Below are 26,345 nucleotides of genomic sequence, written 5' to 3'. Positions count from 1 at the left end.
GAGCACTGCGCCCTGAACTGGGTGCTGCAGATTTTAACAGGGAAATGAACGTGAAATTGTTTTTAAATATATGAAGCTAGGGTTGCTGAGGCATTATAATGTATTTATACTGTCCACCTAGCTGTTCTGTGTACATTGTAGTAATGTAGAATTTAGCTAGACTTAAGTGAGAATTATTTCTGAGGAACTATCTTGTAATTCCTGTCAAGGTTGAGTAGACTTCATCTACGTTGAGGACCTGTCTGTAGTTAGCAATCATTTTTTTACTGAGTTGTAGCTTTCCTGTGACTGGTTTCATGTGTTTCCTGTCTGTGGAATTAAAATAAGCTACAGTATTTGGAATTAAAAATAGGAGGTTTTTGCAGGATGAAAGTAAGACAGTTGCTTAAGGACTAAATGCATCTATTTTTAAGCACTGCTCAGCTATTGTATGTAGAAATGATAAGCTGAATTTCTAAAAGGTATTTGAAGGGATTTATGTATTAAACTTTTTTCTTTTTCAGAAAAGCGTCATGAAGACAACCTGGGGTGTACTGGATCCACCTGTAGGAAACACACGTTTAAATGTGATTAGATTAATATCTAGCCTTTTACAGACAAATACAAGCAGTGTGAATCAGGAGCTTATAGAACTTAACAGCATAGGAGTCATACTGGTAAGAACTTTATGCTGTCTTCATTTTTATGGATTGCTGTTAAGATCTTGTCTGCTTTTTCTGACTCTGTAGATAATTTTCCAGTCTAACTTATTTTCCAGCCTAACTTTTCAGCACCTTTGTATTGTGATGTCTGTTGCTTGGTTTAAGAACTTTTAATACTGGATTTTACTGTTAATCTGTCTGAGGGAAGTATTTCCTTCTGACCACTTGAATGGTTCTTACTTGCTGCACCTTCATAAATACATGAAGTGGTTTTCTTCAGAAGTTTATTTTCAACTGGATGTTCTTGAGTTTTCAGCCATGTTCAAGGCTTCATTGCTATTTTCATTTTTTCCCTAAGTTGTTCCCTCAAAGCCTCTTTTTGTCACTTAATATATGGCCTACAAAATGGTATCTCAGCAGTCCTGTAAAGGAACAGTTCTGCTTGGTAGCTTGTACTCCTTCAGACGTCAAAGCAAGGTGGTGTACACCAAACTCAGTTACCTAACTCATTGCTTTTTGCTGATGTGAACATGTACTTTTGAGTACTTCCTACCTCATACTTCCACTATAGCAGATGTATTCTTTGTGTTTTGTGTTTCAGTTCACCCAGATGTTGGTTGATTTAAAAATAACTTAAATAATGTAGAACTTAAGCTAGTTACTGAATACCAATATGTAAACTTGTAAGTTGGAAGTTGCAAGCCTAAAGTGTAAATACCTTCTCTTCCCTGATTTTAGTCCAAAACCCCTTTTTCCTGTGACTGATTATTACAGTGTGATTCAAATGTTTTCATCTCAAATTTTCTTCACAATTGGGTTTGTGGACAGGTACTAACTTTTACACAAATAGCTGACTTCACTGTAGCTGCAGTTTTTCCTAGATCCATTGTCTAAGGGAGCATACACACTATGAATGCTTGCATGTTCTTGTAAATAGATTATTTTGTGAATTGTATTCAGTGAGGTTTGAACACACTTTCCTGTTGCAGGTTTTACAGAAGGAAAAAAGTTATTGTAGCCATGGAAACCTCAGTTGCTTCATGCTGTTTGCTGAAACAGCACATGTTTTACTGGGCAGACTTGACTTAAGAAAAGTTATGGGTGAATGTCATTAGGACTGAAGAGAGATTGAAGACCTTTAGCTGCACTTTGAATGAGACTAAAATTGTTCAATACTGTTCCAATCACTGCACATATTTCCAGAACTCACTACATTTTACCAGTGACACCAATCATTTGAATTTTGCCGTGAGTAGCCTAAAATAGCTAGGCTTGACGAAAATCTTACTTGTGTTTAAGAGAAAAAAATGCGGAGGAGCCAGAACTTGACTAAATGGATGCTGGTTTTTGCATTTCAACCTTAGTATTTGTCTTGTACTTTGCTAATAATCTTAAACTGTTTCTAGATGAGGTGGTGGATGATGATGGGTTTGAAACAGGTAGATGCAATTTCATAAGGAATCTCACTGAAGTGAGGGGCACATTTATAAAAGGGTATTGTAGGTACTAGGAAGTTAAGTGAACTCAAAAAAATCAAGGACTTCTAAGGTCATAAATAACACTTCTGGGCTGCAGCTGGCAGAAGGAATGTAAGTAGGGAGCATTATTTCTCCCTGTCTTCATAGTCTGAAAGTGCATTACTTGTGACCCCTGCCATAAATCCAGTTAGTTGCATTCTTGTTCTGATCCAGTATAGTATTCTTTGCATTCAAAAAATGGCAAGCACAAAAGTTACTGGTTTTGTGGGTCACAAACCTTTTCTTGTACAATAATACTTAGTGTAAAACTTAAAAGATTTCTTCCAATGTAGACATTCAAGTGATTAGGTGGGTGAGACTGTTGGTTATCTTTAATGAAAAGGTCTTGGTTTGTGTAAACCTTGGTGAATTTGTTTTTCAGGACATGTTTTTTAAGTATACGTGGAATAACTTTTTGCATACTCAAGTAGAAATCTGTATTGCATTGATTCTTGCAAGTCCTCTTGAAAACACGGAAAATGGCACAATTACAGATCAGGATTCCAGTGGGGACAATCTCTTACTGAAGCATGTAAGTTGTGTTTTGCAAGTCTCCTGAATTTTCCTGTTTTCATGCAGTTAATTTTACATAAAATACATCCCTTTCTACTTAATGTATAGAATGAACAAAAGTCTTTCTGGTTTTATTTAAAATGTTAGTTCACGGTATTAAACCTGAAACTGCCAATAGAGAAGATTTTTGTTTTGTTGCTCCAAAGTGAGCATGGTGAAGAGCTGCAAGTATTCATTTTCCCTGAAGTTCTTCCTATTTTTAAGGCTTAAAATCACTATTTCAGTAGCTTTATGCTACTACAACAACTCAGCACTTAGAGGAGTAGAATTAATAGGGGTTTATCTTTTAGGTTTCTGGTTGTGATCTGACTGCTGGAGTTTCAACCCTTTAATGAAAGTATATATCCTGAATGTGAAATTAATAGTATTGCAGACTTCAGTATCAACTGTAAAATGCATGGTGTTACATTTTACTGCTACTAAGCATATTTTGCTTTTTTGACAGCTCTTCCTTAAGTGCCAATTAATAGAAAGAATACTTGAAGCATGGGAGATGAATGAGAAGAAACAGTGAGTAATTAGTTTCCTCATTTCCTGCAATTGTCTAAATAAGACTGGAGTTGTGAAATGAACATATAACCAATTCAGAAGTGATCTAGCTAGTCTAAAATAATTTGTATGTTAATATTTGAGTTAAACCTTTCTCTTGTACTTTTTGGTAGCATTGTAATTATTTTTCCTGTGGCCATTTGGGAGCACAAGAGTTGTCATTCTTGCCATGTATAAGATATTACTATGATCTCTAAAGTTTACCCATGTTTGAGTAAAAAAATAAACATACTCTAAGTGTTGAGGGGACAGGAGGTACTTTCCCCCAGTAAGCAGTTGGGAATTACTTGTGAACACATCAAAGCATATCACATCTGGGAAGCATCAGACTCCTAAATAGTAAAAGTGAATTCCTCAGCAATAGAATACCTTCTAAAATTATGTGTTTGAAATGATGTAAGCTTCAAGTAGCTAATATAGTATATTAGAAACTGGTTTTGTAGCAGGAAAAAAAAAATCCTCAGTTGTCACCTGAGGTGGTAAAATGTTCTCATGAAGGCCGAATAATTTTAGCTCTGGAGGTACTGAACAGTAAATGTTAGTTCTGACCTGTCAAAATATTGAATTGACTAACTGGGGTAGTGCTGCTGGTTTGATGGAGTGTTGAGACTGTTCCACTCGTGAAAACATTCATATCTGAAGTGAATCAGATAGTAAATATATAGCTAATGTAACTGACCTGGAAATAAGGATGGTGAAGAGGGGGATAATAGAAAAAGGAATGTGCTAAATTTAACTGTAAAAGACATGCTCTCCTAAGTGTCTTCCATTTTATATCAATTCTCCTGAGATTATAGAGAATTGCCAACTTCACTGGCAATTAGATTCTCATAGGAGAGAAATATGAAAAGTTTTCTCTGTAATTCCAACCCAAAACTTAATTTTTACTTAGGTAAGACTGTTCGTGATCCAGTGCTTACCATATAAATGATTTAATTAAATATTTAGTCTCAGGTTTGAGAATACTAATGAAGAAAATAGTGTTTCAAACCTAAGGTAGTGATTTTATCTGGAAACAAGCTTATAATTAATTCATCCTTTATCCAGTTTTGCTGAGGTGTGGCTCCAGCTGTAAAAGATAAAGCTTTGAGGGTACTTTTAGCTTAGCTGTTTCAGGAAATGGGTATTTTTTTAGTCCATTTGTATTCTGTCACTTAATGGTATTTCAAGCAGCTCTAGAAGCTTAAGGGTGACTGCTTTCTGCTGGTAAAATTCTGACATAGTAAAAGTGGTTTGGTTTGCTGGGATGAATAAGCATTTGCTCACAAAAGATACAGTTGTATTCCAGAATTTCTGGCTAGGCAATATCAAGTCTGTCTAGTTTGTCAAATAAAAGTGCTCTGTGTAATATCCTGTATTAGAAACTATAATCTTTGCTGTTATCATGTGCTGCTTATTTTGAATGTGCTTGTTACCTAAGCAAGCTGTAAACACTGTAGTATTTTATTCGTGATATCTTGCATAGACATAACATAATTTCAGTTACCTCATATGTTAGATGATGATAGTGGAAAATAAAATCATGTGATCTGTGTTTGCATAACATAAGGTATTTCATGAGCTGCTGTCACTTTACAAAGATTTTGGTCATGGGAGGTTTGTCTAGCTGGGTGAGGGGGTCTTTCTTGGTTTTTGTTTGAAACACAAAATCATAAATTGATGCAGCAAAAGTTTGGTTGGCTTGCTGCCAAATGCTAGAGAATCAGTTCAAGCTGGATCTCTTATGATTGCTATTTGTTCAGATTTAGAATGGTTCCAACTGGCAGTAGGTGTTCAGAGCACTACTCTAACATCTGGTAATTCCTGTTTGTGCAGAGCAGTTCTGTGTGAAATATTTAAATGGCTTTGTAATTTTAGCTTTGGTAGGCATGCAAATGTTGTTCCTAAATTTCAGGAAAGCAATGACCCTAACTTAAATGGGTATGCCAAGAAGCCCTGAAATACTTAAGAATGCTTTAGTATTCTTTAGTATTAGCTTTTCCCCTTTTGATCATAGGCTGAAAGCTCTGAGGGTATATTTGCTGGTTTTGGGTTTTGCAAAATACTCTCAGCAACAGGAATTTCCTAAAAACTCTGAATCAGCTGCTAATTCTGTCACTATTTTGCTAATGCATTTAGATTATTTTGTGTGCATTTTGCTTTCTACACACACACACACACACACACACACACACACACACACACACAAAAGCAGTACAAACACTTGTACATGCTTCTTGGTACTTCATGTGCTTGTTAACTCTCCTAAACTGGCTCAGTGAAGTCAAACCAGTTGATCCCTTAAATTCTTAAATATTTTTGTGAACCTGTGGTTTTAGGATGCAAGTCTAACTTAAGAACCCCAGTTTATTGTCTTGTGTACCATCTTGACTCTGGCAGTGTTCTACAACACACGATATCGGAGTTGCTGTGAGTGCAGCACATGAACTCTTGGTCTCTTGCAGGGCTGAAGGAGGAAGAAGACATGGCTACATGGGTCACCTGACAAGGATAGCAAACTGCATTGTGCACAGCACAGATAAGGGGCCAAACAGCACACTAGTCCAGCAGCTCATCAAAGGTATTCATTCATGGTCCTGACTTTATCTTCAGGGCTTTCATTATCAAGTGCTGAGGATATGAAGCAAACTTGAATTAGAAGGCAGCTGTTGGAGTAAATAAGAAAAGAACTGGATTACTTCTGAAGTATTGCATTTAAAGCAGTCATCCTTAAACAAATGCTTAAGTATTTTCATTTCAAACAGTGTTAAAGCTCCCTGAAATAGATGCAGAGAGGTACTGACCTGCTTGATTTGGACTTGTTTGCTAGATGGAGTTACATTTATGGATTTAGGAGGACGTATATGTTCTGCTTTGGTAGAGCAGAAAAAAATACTTGAAAATCAAGTGATGCTTCATTGTTGATAGTTTCTAATTGGTTTGGTGTTTTGTTTCCTGTGCTAGAACTTCCAGAGGAGGTGAGAGAGCGATGGGAAACATTCTGCACAAATTCTTTAGGAGAAACCAACAAGAGGAATACAGTGGATCTGGTAAGTAGTGATGGGTAAGATATGAAAATTACTGCTGCTTTACTTGGACAGTTTCTTTTTGTCGTCAGCACTATCAGTCTTCCAGTATCTAGTGTACTTTTAAGGAGTCCTTCTAGTTGCTGAGTTATGGAACTGATAATTCTTTAGTTTACTTTTCAACTAAAGCCATATCATTAATATTTGTGCAGGCATAATGGAGATGATCAGCTTGTAATAGCTAACTGGCTCATTACCTAGTGTAGCTAATGCCAGGCAATCTGCAAGGAGGAGGATTTCTTTACCTCTTCAAGGTCATGTCCTTGAAAACTCCAGTGTGCTTGAGAGTATGAACTAAAAGTGCAGGAGCTGGTGTTGATTGCTTTCTCTAGGATGTAAATGACCCAGTACAAGTTTAACAGAACACTGCTACTTGCACTCCACTGCCTGTGTGACTGACCTTGCTTAAGTAACTTTGCTCACTGTTGTGCACCTGCCACATTTCTTCTGCATGCAGTTGTAGCGATTACACTTTTGGAAAAACACTGAACTCACGTAGCAGAGGTTTGTGTAATCATGTTAAAAATAGTCTAAGAGCAATCACTTGGAGACTTTAATAAGCAGAGGCAGTTTCCGATGTCATCAGATGAATTTGTGAATTTTATTTTACGTGACTTCTCCAGGAATGTGTGCTTTGCATGTGGCTTCATTTTTAATTCTGCTAGTCTTCTGTTATTTGGACTATAATTAATTGTTGAATTCGCTGTTTCAGCATAAATATTAACTGGAGCAAGGTGTTAACAGGTGTCAGTAGAAGCAATAGGAAATTCATCTGAAACTGTGCAACTTGTGAACAGGACTAAAAGATGTACATAAGGCATTTTTTCTTGAGCCTGTGAATGCAAAGAAGTGTGTAGGGCTTGCAGATGAATGTTATTTTTCCTCTTGGTAGAAACTATGTCTTGGTCAAGACCAAAAGAAGGATCATGTCAAGAGGAAGAATTTTAGGCTTATGAAAAATGGCACTAATTGGCTCTTTAGATACATAACCATGTGCTTGGAGGTACTTGATGTACTTGGAAGTACAGTAAAACTTAATCAAAAACTTACCTCCAAACTCCGCAGTTTTCAACAGGATAGAAAGACAAAGCATTAAAACAATTTCTTTTATCTGAAACAAACAGGTGCATTATCTACTCTGCCAATGACCCAATTTATTTATCTAGGTTACTACCTGCCACATCCATTCTTCCAGTGATGATGAAATAGACTTTAAAGAAACTGGGTTCTCACAGGATTCTTCTTTGCAGCAGGTGAGTTGAATTCTTTTAACAGCTTAAGTTGGTCTTTCTGTAAAAGTAAATTAAGTAATTTTTTAAAAAGCAGTGGAACTTTTATTTTCTCTCACAAGCAAATATAAATCTAGAAAGTTTAAATTAAAACCTAGACATGTGTGCATGCACACAACTGTGTCTTACCAGACTCAAAAGCATCTCTTTGAATTCTTTTGCTGGTAGTGAAAGAGTGGGAGCCTTGTGGCATAAGATTGCCAATAGATCACTTAGATGGAATCAGATGCTTTAGATGCATTATTTGTTGGGGTTACTAACCAAAATCTTTCAGATCACACTAACAGCTGTGTAGTAACTACCTAATCTAATATTGGCTTTGGTGTTTTATGCATTTTCTATTGTTTTTATAATAAGTAATTGCTTGTCTAAGTTTGAATTGTGGGTGGTGGCTCAATCTTAAAGAATCTGATGCATTTTTATCTGATTAAGTGCTTTTGTACCTATAAGGTGCACCTGTACAAAAACTTGATAAGTTGGGTGCTATCTTTAGCAGCTTTAGTGAGAAAGTAAGATCTTCTAATGTCTCTGTGCTTTTCATGCATCCCCTTAGTGACCTGCTGTGCCTAGGCAATCCCAGCAGTTCCAGGTAGTTAATCTGGAGAAATGCAGATGGTCCAGTGCTGCTTCTTTCAAGTTTGTCTTGCTGTATACCTCCTCCTTTTATATATATTTTCTTTTTCCTTCAATTTTCATAATGCCTTAATCTAAACTTGGGGTTTTTTGATCGTTCTTTTGTTTTCTTTCCATATTCACTGTTCGACTTTACCACCATACTGTGTCCCCTCAGCTACCTGGGCAAGACACCAAGAGTTGACATGACACCTTTATTTCCTAGAATATCTTGGCATTGGCTGACTTTACACATGGAAATAACATTATTAAAAGTCCCTAGAGGATGTGTAGTAATTTATAATTTAATGATAGTCCTGGGAAATAAGAGACAAAAGCTATTGTTAGGGACAGGTGATGCCCACATGTACCTTAGTGTATATACTGATCTGCTGGCAGTTGACACTCATCTTTATTTAAAAAACCAGCACAGTTGTGTCAGCGACACTGCACTGAAATGTAAAATGTTCAGTGGTTTCATTCTTCTAATATTTAATAGATGCTGCTGGTGTGTGTGCCTGAGACTGATTTTGCTAGTGATACCTGCATAATAACTATGCAACTATGCTTTAATATCTATATATAGTTCATTTTTCTGGTTCTTACTATTAATAACTTCATGTTATTTTGAGCAAAGACAGCTTTTTCTTTTATATAGTGTTGTTTCTCTGTTTCTTTGGGGTGCATTTGGAAAGGTGCTGGTTAATGTTAACAGATGTAACTTCTTTACTGAAAGCTGTTAGATTGGCTTTCAAATCAGTAAATGTGAGTAGGGTTGTAGTTGGTGCTATGTTTCAAAATTCAGAGGTTAAGACAAATCTTTTTCCTGTCCTTTTATGTTTAGTTTAGATAGACTTTTATTTCTTTGAAGCAAAATGGGCAAATAGATTTTAGAGTATTAGTAGAATCATTATATCACTGTCGTTGGTCCTGGGGTTGCCAGGCCTTTTCTGATTATCAGATGCAACAAATGACGTCCAATTTTATTGACCAGTTTGGCTTCAACGATGAGAAGTTTGCTGATCAAGATGACATTGGCAAGTGAGTATAACACTACACTGAATTTGGCTATAGTCTTGTGACTTTCTTTCTGACTGTGTTTTTGGCTGTGGTTTTCCTGGTGATAAGTACAAGCATTTACTGATGTGAAGCAGTTGCCAATCAGTCCTGTCTTTTTTGTGCCATCTGTGTGCATTGATAGAAGCCTCCTTGGAGAGAGGGAAGCAGCAGCTTCTCTTCTTTTTCTAATCTTCTGGTTGTGCCAGTGTTGAGAACACTGTGCTTGTGAACAAAAAACTGAATTATAACTCTGGTTTTTAACAGACAGCTATGGCTGTCTATTGACCTAACATTGTTTGGGTCACTTTCACTTTCTGTCTGTCTCAAAGTGGGTTTTTTCCCCTACTGATGACCCGATGAATAGCTCTACTTGTGAGTTTTCCTGGAAAGGATGACAGGAACAGCATGTCTCTGAGTGTATTTTTCTGTAGAGGAGAGTAAGGAAGGGCATTGTAAATCTACCTTTGTTTATAAGGTCAAGGCAGTTAAGATTCATTTCTACAAATAGTGTTAGTGAAAGATGAGGAAAGAAGAACAGTCTTGGTCAGGTTAAAAAAACCCCAAACTAAACAAAATCCAGCACACAACAGAAAACACCCCTCAGAAAAGCTGGTATCTTTCTTTGTAAGTAAATTGATGCATTAAAGGGAAAAGGGGAGAATAGGGGTTGTTGCAGGTGGTAAATTTTATTATTGTTTTTATAAGATTTCATGATTTGGGATGCCAGAACATGCAGGTAGGAATAAAAAGCATTACTTCAAGATGGTTTTTAGAAGGGTGTTTTTATAATAATCTCAGTGCTCTACTATAAGACGTGTTTAGTAAGTGATGTCTGACTGAAGCTTGTGTCTTCCATCCAAGAAACATTGCTGCTTTTTTACACCACAGAACCTGCTGAGATTAGAGATTAAGATATGATAGATGAAGTAACACAGTAAGATGAAGTAAGCTCCTTAACTTTGTTAGAAGTAAGTGGATTTTGGGAAGGATAGGAATTGGAATTCCTTTAAGTTCGTGCCTTTGGAAGTCCGTTCTCTTGGTAGAAAGAAGATGACTACTTAGTTAAAGAGGTCTCAAGACTTGTGACAGGTACACTGATGATGTAGGAGTTGAATTAAGTTGAGGTGAAGTTACTTTGAAGTTATGCCTTCTGTGCAAGAATCAATCACACTCTAAGGTACCTGCATAGCATCATGCAGTAATACAGTCACACTCACAACTTAGGTTCCTTTAGACCACTTTTCTTTTTCCTTACTTGGGAATGCAATGAATATTAGAGGAGGAGTCATGTGTGCTCTGCTGAATGCACTCATGGCTAGATGAAGAACATATGAACTCTTCTGATACGTAAAGATGTGTCAAGCCTAATATATAGTGTTATGTTTGGGAAAATATTTCACTGATTGGTTAAAAAAATATTTGTGGGGTTCTTTTGTTAGGAAACAGAACTTGATAATATTTTTCATTTTACTCCTTCCTGTTGAAAGAATCCTTTGATAGAAGGATGAATTCAGTTAAAATATATAAGAACTGCAGATGCAGATATTTGCAGGATTTTGAAGTATATCATGGTAGAGCATAGTCAAGTTAGGCATTCTTTAGGTCTAGGTTTTCTCCAGTGCATAGCTATACAGTATTTGAGATTTGGGTATATAATATCAGTTATGCTTGTTTAGACTTGTTGCATACACCTAACTGTAGATGGCAATGTTCTGTGTTCTTGTTAAAAATGTTTAACAGTTAAAAAAAAAAATCACAGGAATGCCAGGTCTCCTTGGTGTGTAATTTTGAGTATTTTGTGTTGGAGACTGTCTTTTATCTTCTATTTTTGGATTATTTGAATTTAAGAAACCAAACAGAAATTAAATGTCTTCATGTCACAATAGAAAGTCCTGTTTTACTGAGTACATTTCTTTTTTTCTTGTAGTGTTTCTTTTGATCGGGTTTCAGACATCAACTTTACCCTCAATACAAATGAAAGTGTAAGTATGTGTTCCAGTATTATCAGAAAAATTACTGTCTTTTAAGCTTTGGCATGACCTCAAAGTTTTGGCAATGATTATATTTATTCCTTTTATGTGGAAATCACTGGAAAATAATTACCCTGCTTTATTCTCATATCATGAGATTTGCTAAGTGGAAGACACTGTTGTTCTTTCTGATCAGTATTAAGCAGAATTGCTTCTAATTTGTATAACTGGGTTTAAGATTGGGCTTAGATCTGATTTGTGCATATTGTGCACTTGTGTTTTATGAGTAGAAGCTATTTAAATCTTTAGTGAGATTGTAGTGATAGGAAAGAGTCTCTGAACCTCAGTATTATTTGTTGGTTGAGCTAAAATGACCCCCCACTACAGAAAATAAAGCTGGAGTACTTTGTGCTCTGGTTGTCTGGAAAGTTCTTTGGGGTCACTCCCACATCCCATTTTTAAACATGATGGAAGCTCCTAAGTGTTCTTTAGTCCACTCAGCTTGTTACTAGCCAAGTAAAACAAGCAGCACTGTATATTTTCTTGACAAGCTTTAAATTAAGACATTCTGGTTTTCTGCTGCTTTTAGAGAAATGCTTTAGATTCTCTTCAAGATAGTCATGCATTTTCAAGATGTTTACTAATGTAATATGGATTTTATACTTTGGCTGTATTTAGGGCAATATAGCCTTGTTTGAGGCATGCTGTAAGGAGCGGATACAGCAGTTTGATGATGGTGGCTCTGATGAAGAAGACATTTGGGAAGAAAAACATATTGCATTTGCACCGGAGTCCCAGAGGCGTTCCAGGTGAGAAGGGTGTTTCTCAGTCAGACAGCAGTGTAGTGAGCCTGCAGTAATACACCTGTCCTCTGGTTCAGTCTGTTTGTTAGTGCAGACTGTCCAGCATAACTAGGTATTTCCATTCTGTGGAGAAATGAGTGGGCATGTGGTGCTAGTGATTTGTTTTCCAGCCATAATTTGCAGAAGGTGCACTTTGGCTTTCATAACTTGTTGATTTTGGTTTTTTTCCCCTGCTGTATATTCATTCTTTCCTTCTGCTTTTAAACTGGCTGTCCTTGCTTTGGACAAGGCAGCCCAGCTCCACCCCTCTATTAGACCTTGCTGTCCTCACTACAGTACCAGTATGGCTGTGAACAAAGGAAAATGCATTGAGTGGAAGGAGCATCTAGGCCCCAAAACTCAGGGCTGTGAAGCCTCCCTCAATATCTACTGAAAGCCTCTTCATGTGATCAAGTGAAAAATCTTAAACCTTGTTTCTTTGAGAGAGGAATGAGGGGAATACTAAGAGCTAAAAATTATACCTCAAGTAATCTTTCAGAAATAATTGTAATTTAGTCTAGCCTGCAACTCTGCAGTATTTCATTGTGCCCAGGATGTTACAGTAAACCAGAATGTAAACTCTCTCTCTGTATTTGTAGCTCGGGCAGTACAGACAGTGAAGAAAGTACAGATTCTGAAGAAGAGGATGGAACTAAACAAGACTTGTTCGAGTCCCACACCAATACAGAGGACAAAATGGAAGTAGACTTAAGTGAACGTATGTAGTTTTTTCTGGTGCTTTGGGTTGTAGGAAATTGTTAGATCTAGCAGCCTGATTTTGTAGGAGTTTCCTTGTTGACTGCTTTTATTCCAACTGTCTTAGTGTTTCCCACTTGCCACAGGGCATGCACATATTGAGAAATTTGAATTCCTTACATGTCTTAAATTACTTACTCTTTAAAATTCATATTTCTACTCTTCAAGAGTTAAAAAGGAGGAGTAGTCAGAAAGGGGAGGATTAAATGCACGGTTATTAATATTGAGTGCCTACAAAAACCTGATATGTTACTATCCAAACCCAAAAGATGGTATTTTTACTGGAAGCCTTTCAGACCAGCTTTTTGTCTAACAATGTTCTTTTAAAAGACTTCCCCTCTGAAGATCAGTGAACTTGCATTGTTCTGGTTTCAAATGTGAGTGAAAGATACACATCAGGAGACTCTTATGTGGAATCTTAACTGATGTAATAGGTTGAAAAGTTTTCACATTCAAGTCAGACTAAACTGGCTTTTGTTAAACTGGCAATGTCTGTAGGTAAAAGCCCTGTGTTTATCTAGACTGTAAGGAATTAAATTAGAAGGAAAAGTTAAGGGTTTTCTTTTCTTTTGTCAGATTGGTGTCGTTGGCATCTGTGTGTCAAACAAGTTTTGATCCATGTGGGTCTCCTCCCATATCTGCCTGGGTTGGAATTTCTAATTGCTAGTCAGAGCTTCCTTTTCAGCCTGTTTTTTTGTATGTAAGTGTTAATGAAAAACATGTTTCCCTTGGGTAGGTGAAGTTTTTTGAATTGACCTATCCTAAATTAGATGCTATTCACAGTTGCTCCCAAATTTACAATATCAATAAATATTTTAAGTTGTAAAAAGCCTTAAATTTTTCTGAAATTTAGCAGTGGTCTTAGTGCATGAGAAATTATTTGAAGAAATTGAACAAGGGATAAAAACTTTTGTGGTTTTCATTATTATAGAAATTAGTTTGAAAAATGGTAACAAATATTGAGGTTAATTTAAAGGATAAAGCAGGATTGTACTTGTGATTGAATATGTTTTATTAGTTTTGTTTTCAGATAAACTTTTTTTTTTTAGCAGAGTACTCTGAATTACTGATCTTAAAATTCTGCCTTACTAGCAGAATTTTCCTTTTAGGGAATACATTAATTTTTTAACAGGATGTACAGGATTTTTCTGCATGTGCTTTCAAGTCTATAGTTATGAATCTTGCTTCTCTTTATGAAATGTACATAGAGGGAGTCAGTGTTAGGCATTTGTGCACTCGTGTTCTTTAAAGAAATTTGTTCCTAATGACCCTGGTGATGGTTTTTCAGCACCTAACTGGTCAGCGAACTTTGATGTACCCATGGAGACTGCACATGGTGCCAGTCTGGATTCTGTTGGCTCTGCTGTATGGAGTACTGAAGCACCTGTGCCAGCTAAAGAAACTGGCTGGGCTTCCTTTTCTGACTTCACATCCTCTTTGAGGTAAGAATGTCAGTTATTCAGGGTGAGTTTGGTTTTCTTGCTGTGTCCCTCTCTGCACAAGCCTGTGTTGCTGGTGTATGTAAAGTGTTTGAAGAGTGTTGTGTGTTCCAGCAGCATGTGTCTGTGTGATCTCCCTTCCCGGGTTGGGTGGGTACTAGTGTTTTGGGTTTTTTAAATTTCATGTTGTTATGCAGCTGTGATAAATAGGTCAGGTAGTTCTGCATGATTTTGAGAACACACAAGATAATGCTGTTCTTTTTCTGGATTGAACTCTACACTCTACTGAAGTCTTGCATATGTACCTAATTAAATAGATGTAAATTTTGAGTTGCCAAATATTGGCAGTCAGGAACTAATTCCTTCTCATATTGGAAGACTTTGCTTTTATACATTTGGCTTATGACTTTCTGTCTGGACATCAAAACAGCTCAGATATAAAAGTATGATTTTTTTTCCCAACATAAAATTGTGTTGTTTCATGATTGAGGCAGATAAATTGATAATCAAATTAAGGGCCTAGAAAATGAAGACTTGAAGTTGCCACATTACTGGATAGAAGATACATTCTGTAAATGATGACACGTTTTTTCAGTGGCCAAATCTTGTCATCTGAGTTCCTTAAAAATGAAAAATTTGTATAGCTGTACTGTATATAAAATTAAGTAGTGAAATCACTTTTGTAGTGGTTCATGACTGCACTGGCAGTTTCAACAGGGAATTATCAAATTGGAAAAATGCATTTAGCAAAACAGTTAAAAATATTTGGAAACACTGCAAGGAGCTGGTGATTACCTGTATGCCTCAGTTACCAGGGACATGTCCACTAGTTGTAATGTAACAAAATCAAGTGAAAATGAGATTACCATCTAACACCCTCAGCTCAGTTCTGGTGCATTTTGCATTACTAAACTTCTATTTAGCATGTCTTTCCAGCACTCTTAGAACAAACTTGCTTAATTCAGTTTCAGTATAGTTCTAGGCCTTACAGCTTTCATAGAGAACTAATACTGTTTTAAGAACACTTCATTTTGCTACTCAGAAATGTTTCTGAAGTTTTTTTGTTTTATTTGAAGCTCAAAAGACTCCTTAAGAAGCAATTCTCCTGTGGAAATGGAAACAAACACAGATCCAGGTGATCCATTGAGTGCAAATGCAACTACTCATACAACACAGCTAGAGAGTAAGTAAGCTGCACTGCATTTCCAAATGCAAATGGCTTGATCATAGGAGTTGCACATAAGAAAAATCTCCATGGACTTCCAAATTTTAGGTTTAGACTCCTCTCTGGCTCTGCTGCTGTTCTGATGGTTATTAAAAGTGACTTTTCAAAGAATTTATAAACTATTTAAAATAGTTTCCAATTTAAAACAAGAGCTGGTGTTACTGTTCCCGCTAAAAAGTTTGCGCATCATGAACAGAAAAGCATTACAAAGAAACAAAGTTTGTAAGTTTGTTCTGTTAGAGAATCTTCTCACTTGTGTCAGCATTTGGCTGAGCTGATGCCCAAAAAGAATGGTAGCTTCCAGTCTTGATCTGTGTGGCAATAGGCCAGTGTGTTCAAATTTCTCCTTCCTGCTCATTCCTTTCTAAAGCCACCTTCACTGTGCATGCCCTAATTGTTTGTCCTACATGTATGAACTGGTAAAAGGACAAAAATATTTTGATGAGCTTTTTTTATATCTATTATTACCAGAGGGAGCAAGAAGTGCAGGTGAGAAGTCCAGACACACTGAACATCCCAAAGATTTGTCAGTACTCAGAAGCTTAAAGTCAAATTTGTGCTGTGTAGACTTGTCATGAATTTGACTGTACAGAAAAATAATTGGTCACCATAATCCTACTAAGGCCTTGTTTAGGCAAAACTGTTGCAGTAACCACTGTCAGTCAAAATTAAAAAAGCCAGAGAATGTGGCTTTTCCTTAAACCCTCTGTAAGTAATACTCATGTTCTCTCTGCTGCACTTGCAGAAAGGTGACATGCTCTGTAAGGAAGAATTCAATATGCAAAGCTGCAAAAATACCATTCTTGATATATTGGCTTATGTGCTTGCACATGAGATAGAAACATAACCAGCCATATGCTAAATTGCTTCTATTTCTACTTGCAGCCCCAGGAAGTGTTGCTATGGAGGCCAGCTCAGATGGAGAGGATGATGTGGAAAATGCAGACAAGGTAACCGAGACAGTCATGAATGGCAGCATGAAGGAGACACTGAGCCTAACTGTAGATGCTAAAACTGAAACTGCTGTTTTCAAAAGGTAAGAATGCCTGTTTATTGTCTTCCCACCATGTTGATGGAACACTGTATCATCAAAGAGACTTTAAGTGATAATTTACTTATCAAGCCGTAGTTTCAGTGCAAGGTTATTAGCAGAAGACTGACTCAGTTTGTCCCTGATGCACATTATTGTGCATTTTTCATGTACAGTTCTTCTAACGTTGCACATCAAAACTAAGCTTTTAAAATTTTGCACAGAATTCTTAGATTTGGATTGGAATTCCATTCTTCTCATCCAGGAGGATGGAAGCAGAAGTTGAAGGCCAGTCAGGCACTGCTTTTGAGTGTAGCTCATCAGACACTTGGGGAGATCACTGTTGGTGGTATGCACAATGGTGTTAAATCTCTGGACTACAGGTGGCACATGGAATTCTAGAATAACTGGGAGAACAACTTCTTAATTTTGCTGTCTTCTGATACAAAGATTCAGGAATAAGTGTCTTGCAACATGGTCAAATTGAATATTATATCAACACTGTGATCCTTTTATGAGAATAAAGCACATTTCAGTGTTGTCTACTCCATGCCATCTACTAAGATATTGTGAGCTCAGATTTAATGATCAAGTGCTTTTTGTTTAGTATTATGTGCTTTTGTTTAATCTTTATGTAGGGAAACAGAGGCTACAAACAATATGACATGCCAAAATTTTGCTTTTATTGAAACTGACACATTCTGGCTCCACCCTGATGTTGACAAATTGGAACACACTGCTAGAGCATTTTGACATGCAACCCTCTTCTCGTTCTTCTAGAACAACTTTCTAGTATCTGTTTCTATTCTAGCTTTAAATACTAAAAAGAAATTGTCAGTATGTCTTGGAAATTGCTTAAAAAAGCCAACCCCGAGTCAATTCCAGTATAAGAAACTTTTCCAGTGTTACTCTTTGCACTGCCTATAGTTTAAATTAATTTACTTCATTAGAAGTAGGAGATAATTCCTGAACTATCCAAAATGAACAGACCTTGAAAACCAAGCAGCTTTCCACCACTCTTTATTCCATCCTTTTGGTTATCTGAGTGACTTAACTTCTGATGGTTTTTCAGCACAGAGGAGAGGAAATTTGTGACTGCATGGTGCTTCTAAATCAAATGGCACTGATACAGGAGTGAACCACAGCACTTTAGAGAGGTGTTGGGACTCCGTGCAGATTGATGTCACATGAAGCCATCCATAGTGCATTGCTGATGTAGTAAATGATGTGTCTGCTCTCCAGTTTGTTGTCTTTTGCACAATGCTTTTACATGGTCTTCACTCTTAGATGTTCACAAGTTTGGTTTAGTTATCCATTGTGTCTTTAAACTTCTCCTTAAACTAGTTTAGCTCACATGCACTTTCAGGTTGTGTGACTTGTGATACTGGTGCAAAAACTGACATGAGGAGGCAGCATCTGGTGACAGTTCCTGCCTCCCTTCATGGAATTACCTGCTAGAACTGTAGTTAAAAGGACCTGGAGGTGCAAAGGGATGCAATATCATAGAATTGCCCCAGTCAGAAGAGACCTTGAACGTTTATCTGGTCCAATCTTTTATGGGAAACGGAGCCCAGATGAGATTACCAGGCACTCTGGCCTATTGTATATTGAAAACTTCTTGGATCTTGATTTGGAAGGGAAATGTCAAAGGAAGATACAAGGGGGCTCAAAGATGAGGCCTTAAATGTCAGGACTGTTCTACTCTGATAGACATGTGCAGCTTCATAGTGAGTCAATCCTCAAGTGGCATTTTTTTAAACCAGCTTGCTGGGAAAAGGTATCTAAAGTAAGGGATAGTTAGAGTAGTGAGGGAAAGTCCTACTCTGGCCTGTTTGCCTTTCAAAGTGGATGCTTCCAGACTTCAGCTTTATCTAGGCTTCTGTCAATAGAAAATTGATGGTGTTGAAGTCAACATTGAGGGGATTTATAAGCGCCATAGTTAATTTGTGGAAAGCTGCAAAGGACAAAAATGTGATTTCTGAACTTAGTTCAGAGTGGAGAGCAAGTAGGAAGAATGCCAGCAGAGACTGCCTCTTTAAAAAATAAAAAAACCTAGGACATCACTTTCAATGGTGATGGTGACAAGTATTTTATTTGGAAGGAATGCGAAGAGTATCAAGGCAACTGAGATGGGGAGATTAGATGGGGAAAACTTGATGAGAGATTGCAATGCAAAAGACAGTATTTTTGCAGGCTCTGCAGGATAGAAGGAGAAAAGAGAAGGATTCATTGAAATTTAAAGGATCCATGGAAAGGAGAACTGTGAGAATAGGAAGAAAACCAGCAGAGGAGATTGGCACTTCTTGAATAAATAGATTTGTTGCTACAGAGGTATAAGATTGATGTTTGTCTACTTCAGAGCTTCTTTATAACTATCTCTTGCAGGTATATATGCTCAAATTTGTATTTTAGTTTGCTCATAATGGTGTGATTGAGGTGGAAGAGTGTGGAATAGAGAGGCAGAAAAGTTTGGGTTTAGAGGCAAACCAGAAGATTTGTTCACTAATGACTTTTGAGGCTGCCTGGTTACATGGTACTGTCTTACATAGTGTGAGTGTAGAGCTTTTTCACTGAACTTTGTTTTTGTCTACAAGAGGAAGTTTGTGAAGTAGATTGGGCTGCAGTGTTTGTACCCCATAAACCATACATGGTATTCACTGTGGAGTTACTAGGGAGTTTATTATGTAAGACAGTGATGAGTTAATGATTTTGCTGCTATATTTCATGGACAGACTTTATTAATGCCGGTTTCTGAGGGAATCTTGAATTTCTTTTATACTTTCTTCCATTTTTGCATTCTTCTGGCTTCAGAGTGTTGAAATCCTATCGGTATGTATAGTAAAGGCTCGTGATTGTTATCATTTCAGGCATTACATACATTCCTTTTTTCCTTTCTGATCTTATTTGCAATCACTGTGTTTCCTGCCCTTTTATCCAGTCAAGTTTTAATGGATGTAAGCACCAGTGCATCCTTAGGTGTTTGTGAAGTCTAGAGCCATGTGCTTGATCTTCATATTGCAATCATAACTTAAAATCCATTTGCATGTGAAATATGGACCCGTCTCAGTTTTCTCCTGTTGCCTGAAATTCCCTATAAATAAACATCAAATACATTAAATAACAACTTGCTTTTGTTTTGTTTTGTTTTTTAAGTGAGGAAGGAAAATTGACTACCTCGCAGGATCCTTCTTGTAAATATGTAGTAGAAGAGAATACAGAGGTTGCAGAAGAGGTCCCTTCAGGTCTTCAGCCTACTAACAGCAGTCCAGAACAGAGGTAACTGTATTCAAGGATGCTTTCAATTCTCTAAATAGCAGTTTGTGTGCTTTTCTAACAGGATTGATTTAAAGAGATTGAATTTAGCTCGGTCTAAAAATGTGTTTGCTTTTATTTTACTAAATTCTCTCAAGTTGGATTTTCAGTTGTTTCTAAGACTCGAGTCATCAAAGGTGTATTTTTCTTGCAGGGAGTTGTAAATATCCCCATTCTGTTCTGTGACAATGTTACCAAGTTAGAATAGTGAATTGATTCGCAGAACTTTACTGTGTGTTCTCATTGTACTCTAGATAGATTAAAAAGATGTAAATGTGTTTGACAAATTTAGATTCTGTTTTTAAGACTTATTTATGAGCCAGTGTTTAACTAGCTCCTTTCTTCTAACTTCCTGCTCTGCATAAATCTCAAACTTGATCAAGAAGGGGATTCCAATTAGAAAAAAACAACCCTGTATACTTAAAGTGGGAGACCCAAAAACTCTTTCACATCTCCTAGAGATGCTGTCTTTATCAAGACAACAATATTTTTTTAATGTTGATAGGTATTATATTGTAGGGAAAAAGTCCTTGGGTGCTAGGTTATCTTTTGAGTAAAGATGCTTGTCTGAACAGGCAGAGGGTTCTCAGAGCTAGCAGTTTGCTAGATAGCCTTTAAGTTGTGTGAAATCTCAAGGAACTCCTCTCACTGAATCCTGCTGGCTTCAGCAAAGCTCAGAACTTTCTCTAAAGGTGGCTGTTGCAGTAGATCCTCCTAAGCACAGGATTAATACCAAGATAAGCCTAATGGTGCTTTTGGGGCTCCATGTATGTATGACTAGTGGAAGGAGTCCCCTAGGTAGGTCTCTGGCTGGTGGCTAGCAGGAGTAATCTCTGCTAGGAGCCCTGTTCTGTCATAGACTTTTTTCCTGGACAGTTAATAAGTGAGTGATGGTTGTGCAGACTGTCACACTTCCTGTCCATGCAGCATTTGTTTCTTACCTTCCAAGTTTCTCTAAAAAGTGTTTGCTTTTGTCTAGTGCTGTCTGTCTTTTCTCTAATGTTTACATATGTTTTTTAAAAAGTGTTTTTAGAGCTTAGCAGCCAAAGACTTAGCTAGGGGGCTTCTGCTGGTCATGTGCATGTAGAGCACGGACCCCAGAGTGGCTTCTCTGTGATGTCCACCATCAGAGAACAGGAGTTACAGGTAACTTTCCTCATCTGTAGTTTCAAGCAATATTTGCATTCTTTTAGAGAATCTTCAGCTGTATTCCACAGACTTGCATTGAATGGAAGTGGAGATTTTTTTTGCCTCTGTTGCTTGCATATTTTTGATGTCCTCATGCATTGGTTTGATCTCTTTGTGCCAGTCCAGAGCAACTGAGCCCATGTTTACACTAAACTTTTATCTAGAAATGTATATACTATTACTATTTTCACTCTTGTAGATTTGCTTTCCATTTTTCTCCATACTTCATGAACATTTCATCCTAATGGATTGACATTCAAAGTATTTGTGAAAGGCTCTTTGTAGATTAGATTAATAACTAAAGCAATTTTTAAAGATGCTGTTGTTTTCTCCTGTTGTGTCTTAGCTGCTGGCTTTCCAGTGCAACCTTAAATACTCCTGGTATCACATTTTGCCTCAGAATAAGATTTGGATAAGTATCAGAAATGTGCTCCTTATTAGTAATTCTGAATACCACATCTCCGGAGATCACTTATTAGATCAGTTAATGAAGACCACACATTCTTCAGTGGTGTGCTCAGTTAATTGAGTGCTATGCCTAATTAGGAAATAAGGACTTCAGAAATGCTGGACTGCAGAAGATAATTGGGATGAGCATGTTCTTAGCACATGTTTCCTTCCTTCACTTCATGGGTTTTGCCACACAGGATCCAGGGTTCTTAGTGTTTGGCTTGGTTTTTATTGCACCTACTTGAATTTGCTTTGACCTTTTTTGTATGCTTACATCTCTTTTTTTGGCCTCTTAGGACTGATCAACACACCCATTTAGGAGAGGCATCTGTTAATGGCCCTGTATGATATGTGATGTCTACGGCCTTGGCTGAAGAGAAAGAACTGATGTCCAGGTGTTTGAGTATTTCTTGAGGATATCATCTAGACCCTGTTGAAGCCAGTCACTGCTGCACTAATTTCGCAAGGAATCAGGACCAGCAACATTTATATTCTAGATTTTAAGACATTGTACAGAAATTCATAAGTGTAAAAATATTGCACATTGAGAAATACCAATAATTTTTGCGTATGTTTATATTGTATTGTTCTAAATAACAGGGGGCCTGTGAAATAAGATCCTGCTACCCATGTAATGATGACAGTAGTGTTACTATAGTTAAAATGGCTGTAAGAATAGTTTTATAAAAAAGTGAATACAAAAATCTAATGTATTTGAGACATAACTATTTGACGATTAGTGTGACCAAAGTATTTAGCAGTTTTCTTACATTTTTCACCTTGTAAAAAAGAAAAAGAAAATTCATGTTTTTTCTGAAACTGAAATGCCCTATAAATGTTATTTTGGTTGGTTTAGCTTACAAAAGTGATTTAAATAAGAATTTTTTGGTGTTCAACATTTTACAACAGGTTTTTTAATTGGTAATTGTTTTCTGTATTGTTCTAAACAGATCAAAAAATGTAAGTCTATTGGTAGAGATTTTAAGTATTTATTGCAACAGCTTAGTTGACAAATTGATGTTACTGTAAAGCCATATGTTCTGTTGAGTCTAGTTTGCTTGAAACAATACCTTCCAGGTGAAACACTAGAATATTTGGAGTGCACATGGCTTGTTGTGTTTAAGTGGTTCACCTGCCTTTAAACAGTTCACCAAGATTTAGTTTAATACCAAGCATTATACAATGGAACATTTCAGAACAATCTGCGTATTTAAACGCCATAATCCTTTTAGACAAGTCAAGTAAAAGAAATGCTCATGCTGCTAATGTAATTACAGTACCTGCATTTTAAAAGTAAATAGTGTTTTTAATACAAATTTTGGCAGCAGAGCATGTTAATTGGTAATTTCACTGTACTGATCTGTGTGAGGCTTTCATTTGTATGTTCTGAACCAGTTTTTTCACAGCTGGTTTGTGTATATATATAGTGATTATGGAAACTAATTCTGTGTAATTTATAATTTTCTATGTCAGTGTAAAATTCCAACAGCCTTCTCAAACAAACAGAAGCAATATACTGTATATTGCCACATTGTCTGGTGAAAGGGTTAAAATACTCCTGCACTTTCAGACGCAAAACCATTTTTGTTTCTGTAATAGTCATATTCATTTATTTTTTACATCATTTGTTTTCCTGACCAGTATTTAAAGCCAAAAGGATATTCTAAACAATGGCCAATGATTTCTTTTAGAAGGCGTCCCAAACAACGTGCCTAAACATTACATTGCATACAGAAATAAAAAACCCACATGTATGTCACTGCCCTTATTGCTTTCTCTTTTGCATTTTTGGCAAGGTTCAGTACACTTGTCCTGAGAAGTTTTTGCCAAGTGATCAGTTGTGTGAAAATGAAGGGGTAAAACCACAATATCATAAGTGGAATTGGTAACTATAACAAACTTTTATTTGTACTTTATAAATGATGGAATCCAGTCAGTTTCTAAGTTTTCTTTATCAGTTCAGAATTACTTTCAGATCAGCTTGACCAAAACCATTTTGTGCATTAGCTTTAAGGTTGGCAGCTGTCCTCTTGTCACTTTGATCTGTCACTGAACAAGCAGCTTTGGAAACAAAACTGCTCATTTTGACACATGAATTGGAGTCAAGTACAAGTTCCAAATTCAGGCAAACAGCCAGTTGGTTTGCATAAGTTTGATGCTTGTTAAGGAGAAAAACTTGTGTCCTTTCCAGTGGAACTGTTTGTCCCTTGCTAAAAAGTTGATTTATTTAGCTCTGTAGCCATGAAAACTGGAGAACACAGTAAATGAAATTGCATCTGGGCCCTGTTGCCTTCATTTCAGCAGTCTTGTACTTGTCCTTCTGTTCACAAGCTGTCATATCAGTCCACTGTTCTGAGGACGTGTAGGGTCTGTTTTATCCACTCACTCTATTACTTGCACAAGGAATCCAGAACTTGAAAGCATTGTAGGTATGTTTGGGATGGGGAGGGAGGGTCTGTGGGAGGGTGTAAACACACCTCTTCTGCCATCCTTCATCAACACTGCTGCTGATCTGCTGCTCACATAGCCTTACAAAGGGTTTGAATGTACTGCAAGAATCCTGAATGGCTGTTACCCAGCCTGTTTAATCAGATTGGACTTGCATGCAATGGAATTTGAGTCTTCTTGAAGAAAAGGTATTTTAATGCATTTGCAGCATGGACTGAAGTCTAATACCTTTGTACAGGTTTGAATTCCTACAGTGTTTTTAGCAGCAGCTAGGATGAAATAAGCTTGCTTTGAAAGGCTTGTCCACTGCCACATTCCACAGTGCTTTTTGAAATGGCTAAAGGCTCAGTCACTTGAAACTGAGGAATAATGATGTTGGTTGATGTCAATGGGCAGTGGATTTACCCCTTAGGATTTCTCTGGAAAAGGATTTTTACTCAAGCAAGAGTATGTTTCAAAAGTGGCTAGACCAGTAATATCAGTAGTAGCTCATTGCCTCTTCCCATCTGGCAGACTGGATGAATCATGCCTTCTTGACCAGTGAAACCATTATTTTTAAGTGTAAGCCCTGAGTTAGTTTTATAGCAAGATTGTTCCATTTAAGTAAAAGCATAAGTCATCATCTTGACTAACATTACTATTAATTCACCAAAAAGATAACAGGACAGTAGAAACAATCTCATTATGTTGTTGTACGTGGAATCCCGTGTGACCATGCTCTTGAGTGAAGTCTACATTTTTGCACCTATTAAACCTTGTATCTACCTCTTGGAAACAATGACTTCTTTGTTGTCATCTGCATACTTCTGTGGAAACTTACAGTGACATTCATTCTTTGTGTGAAATCCATTGAGGAGACTTGTGAGGAAGATGAATCAGATTCTTACTGTCATTCATTATAAGCTTACTTTTCTGTTTAAATTTTAAAGCATTAATTTCCTTGGAGATTTTGTTTTCTGGCATATGTCTCATACAGTTATATCAGGAAGTACTTACTGTATATAACTGGCTCTATTAATAGACTTAATCACCTCTGACTGTTTCAGAATAAATAGTGCTTTCTCTAGTGTAGTGTAAGTGCTTTGAGTTTCATTATGAAAGTGTCTGTATTGTTTTCCAAACCAGGATGGAAAATGGCTGTTATTGTGGCAGCAAAATGTCCTTTATTGGTAAAGGTTTTAACATCTGTATTTTAGCTTCTGCATCTTACTTGCTAGCAAGGTAAGGATTTGACATCTTCCTGTTCCATTATTGTTTGAGTATGTAAGGTTACAGCATGAAAGGAGATTAAGTTAATAAAATGAAAATAAAAAATATTCTTACTGTAAAGATAGATGCATTTTTCTGTCTCCTTTAGGTAGGACAGTTCATGACATTTTTTGGACTTGTTCAGACCAGGTTCTGTTACTTGTTTCAAATTGTGATTTGCCCTGTGTTTAGTCTTGGTTAATGACTTGGATGTAATCACACTTCTAGTGATATCCAAGGGAAATCTGTGTACTTCTTGCTCTGTTGCCACAAGCTAAAGCACTGAGACCCAAATTTACCTTGTGTTTTTGTCTTCTCTAAGTCACTAAGTACCGTACAAAATGAGGGGGGATTCCCTTAGCTTTCTGGCCATAGCTTAAATACTGTAATTCTGATTCTTGGGCCTCTTTCTGGAATTGAGTTATGTATGGTGTGGGTGCTTTCCCGTGATTTGTGTTTTCTGTGTTTTAAATCATGATTCTGAAGACTGATCTTGCCATACAGCCATCCAGAGTAAGAAGGCTACACCTTGCCTAGCTGTGGTTGTGTAGATTTTGTTGCTCATGTCCCATGAGAGAGAATGCTTGCCCATTTGCACAGGGGAAGTTTATCTGGTTGTCTCACTACTTTGATCTGTAGATGATATTTAGGTAGATGGGTGTTTGGTTCTCAAGGATGTAATAGACATCATTTTTTCTGATGGAATCCGGACCTGTTAGGAATCAGTTAGGTCTGCTTTTAAACTCCACTGTGTGCCACACTTATGTCTTTCTTACTTGGGAATGGTTCTTCTATTGTCCTTATCTACACCAATTATCTGTCAAAGGTTGTCACAGTTTTACCTTGGGTAATGTACTAGCCTGGCTCTTTTGCAAGAGCACTGAAGCCTGGCTGCAGATAATGCAAATAAAACCTGCTTTTCCTTACTCCAAACAATTGAATGTTTGGGAAATCGCACAGCTGTTTTTTCAAATGAAAGAAAAAAAATGTTGACTGTCTTTCACTGCTTCTCATATCAGACGAGATTGCTAAAATAAGCTAAGACTGCTAAAACTCAAGTGACCTTGTTTCTGTTGCTGGGAATTCTCCAAAGCACCTTTCCTCCTATATCTTCAATGAAACACTTGTTAAT

At 37.0% G+C, this 26,345-nt stretch overlaps 1 protein-coding gene across 8 annotated transcripts in view; it reads left to right on the top strand.

The window, feature by feature from the left end:
• PPP6R3 (protein phosphatase 6 regulatory subunit 3) overlaps nt 1–23,285 on the top strand; it is a 50,829-nt gene extending 27,544 nt beyond the window's left edge. For 2 of the 8 annotated variants that reach the window (XM_071427626.1, XM_071427627.1), the window contains 16 exons: nt 504–656; nt 2,541–2,690; nt 3,177–3,241; nt 5,725–5,840; nt 6,224–6,309; nt 7,512–7,598; nt 9,190–9,287; nt 11,233–11,287; nt 11,954–12,084; nt 12,717–12,835; nt 14,162–14,315; nt 15,389–15,495; nt 16,423–16,573; nt 19,379–19,396; nt 19,721–19,843; nt 21,814–23,285. In XM_071427626.1, coding sequence (XP_071283727.1) covers nt 504–656; nt 2,541–2,690; nt 3,177–3,241; nt 5,725–5,840; nt 6,224–6,309; nt 7,512–7,598; nt 9,190–9,287; nt 11,233–11,287; nt 11,954–12,084; nt 12,717–12,835; nt 14,162–14,315; nt 15,389–15,495; nt 16,423–16,573; nt 19,379–19,396; nt 19,721–19,843; nt 21,814–21,865 — 1,665 coding nt within the window. In that variant the 3' untranslated portion in view covers nt 21,866–23,285. Of the gene's footprint in view, nt 1–503; nt 657–2,540; nt 2,691–3,176; nt 3,242–5,724; nt 5,841–6,223; nt 6,310–7,511; nt 7,599–9,189; nt 9,288–11,232; nt 11,288–11,953; nt 12,085–12,716; nt 12,836–13,449; nt 13,574–14,161; nt 14,316–15,388; nt 15,496–16,422; nt 16,574–18,760; nt 18,953–19,378; nt 19,397–19,720; nt 19,844–20,903; nt 21,026–21,813 lie in introns of those variants that run through there. The other 6 variants (XR_011679288.1, XR_011679289.1, XM_071427629.1 and 3 more) reach the window with 6 other exon arrangements.
• Nucleotides 23,286–26,345: the final 3,060 nt, after the last annotated feature.

The sequence above is a fragment of the Agelaius tricolor genome, unplaced genomic scaffold (genome assembly GCF_023055355.1).
Source record: "Agelaius tricolor isolate 1412-34295 unplaced genomic scaffold, bAgeTri1.0.p SCAF_5, whole genome shotgun sequence".
In the NCBI taxonomy this organism is placed as follows: Eukaryota; Metazoa; Chordata; class Aves; order Passeriformes; family Icteridae; genus Agelaius; species Agelaius tricolor.
This window is presented reverse-complemented; position numbering and strand designations above follow the sequence as displayed.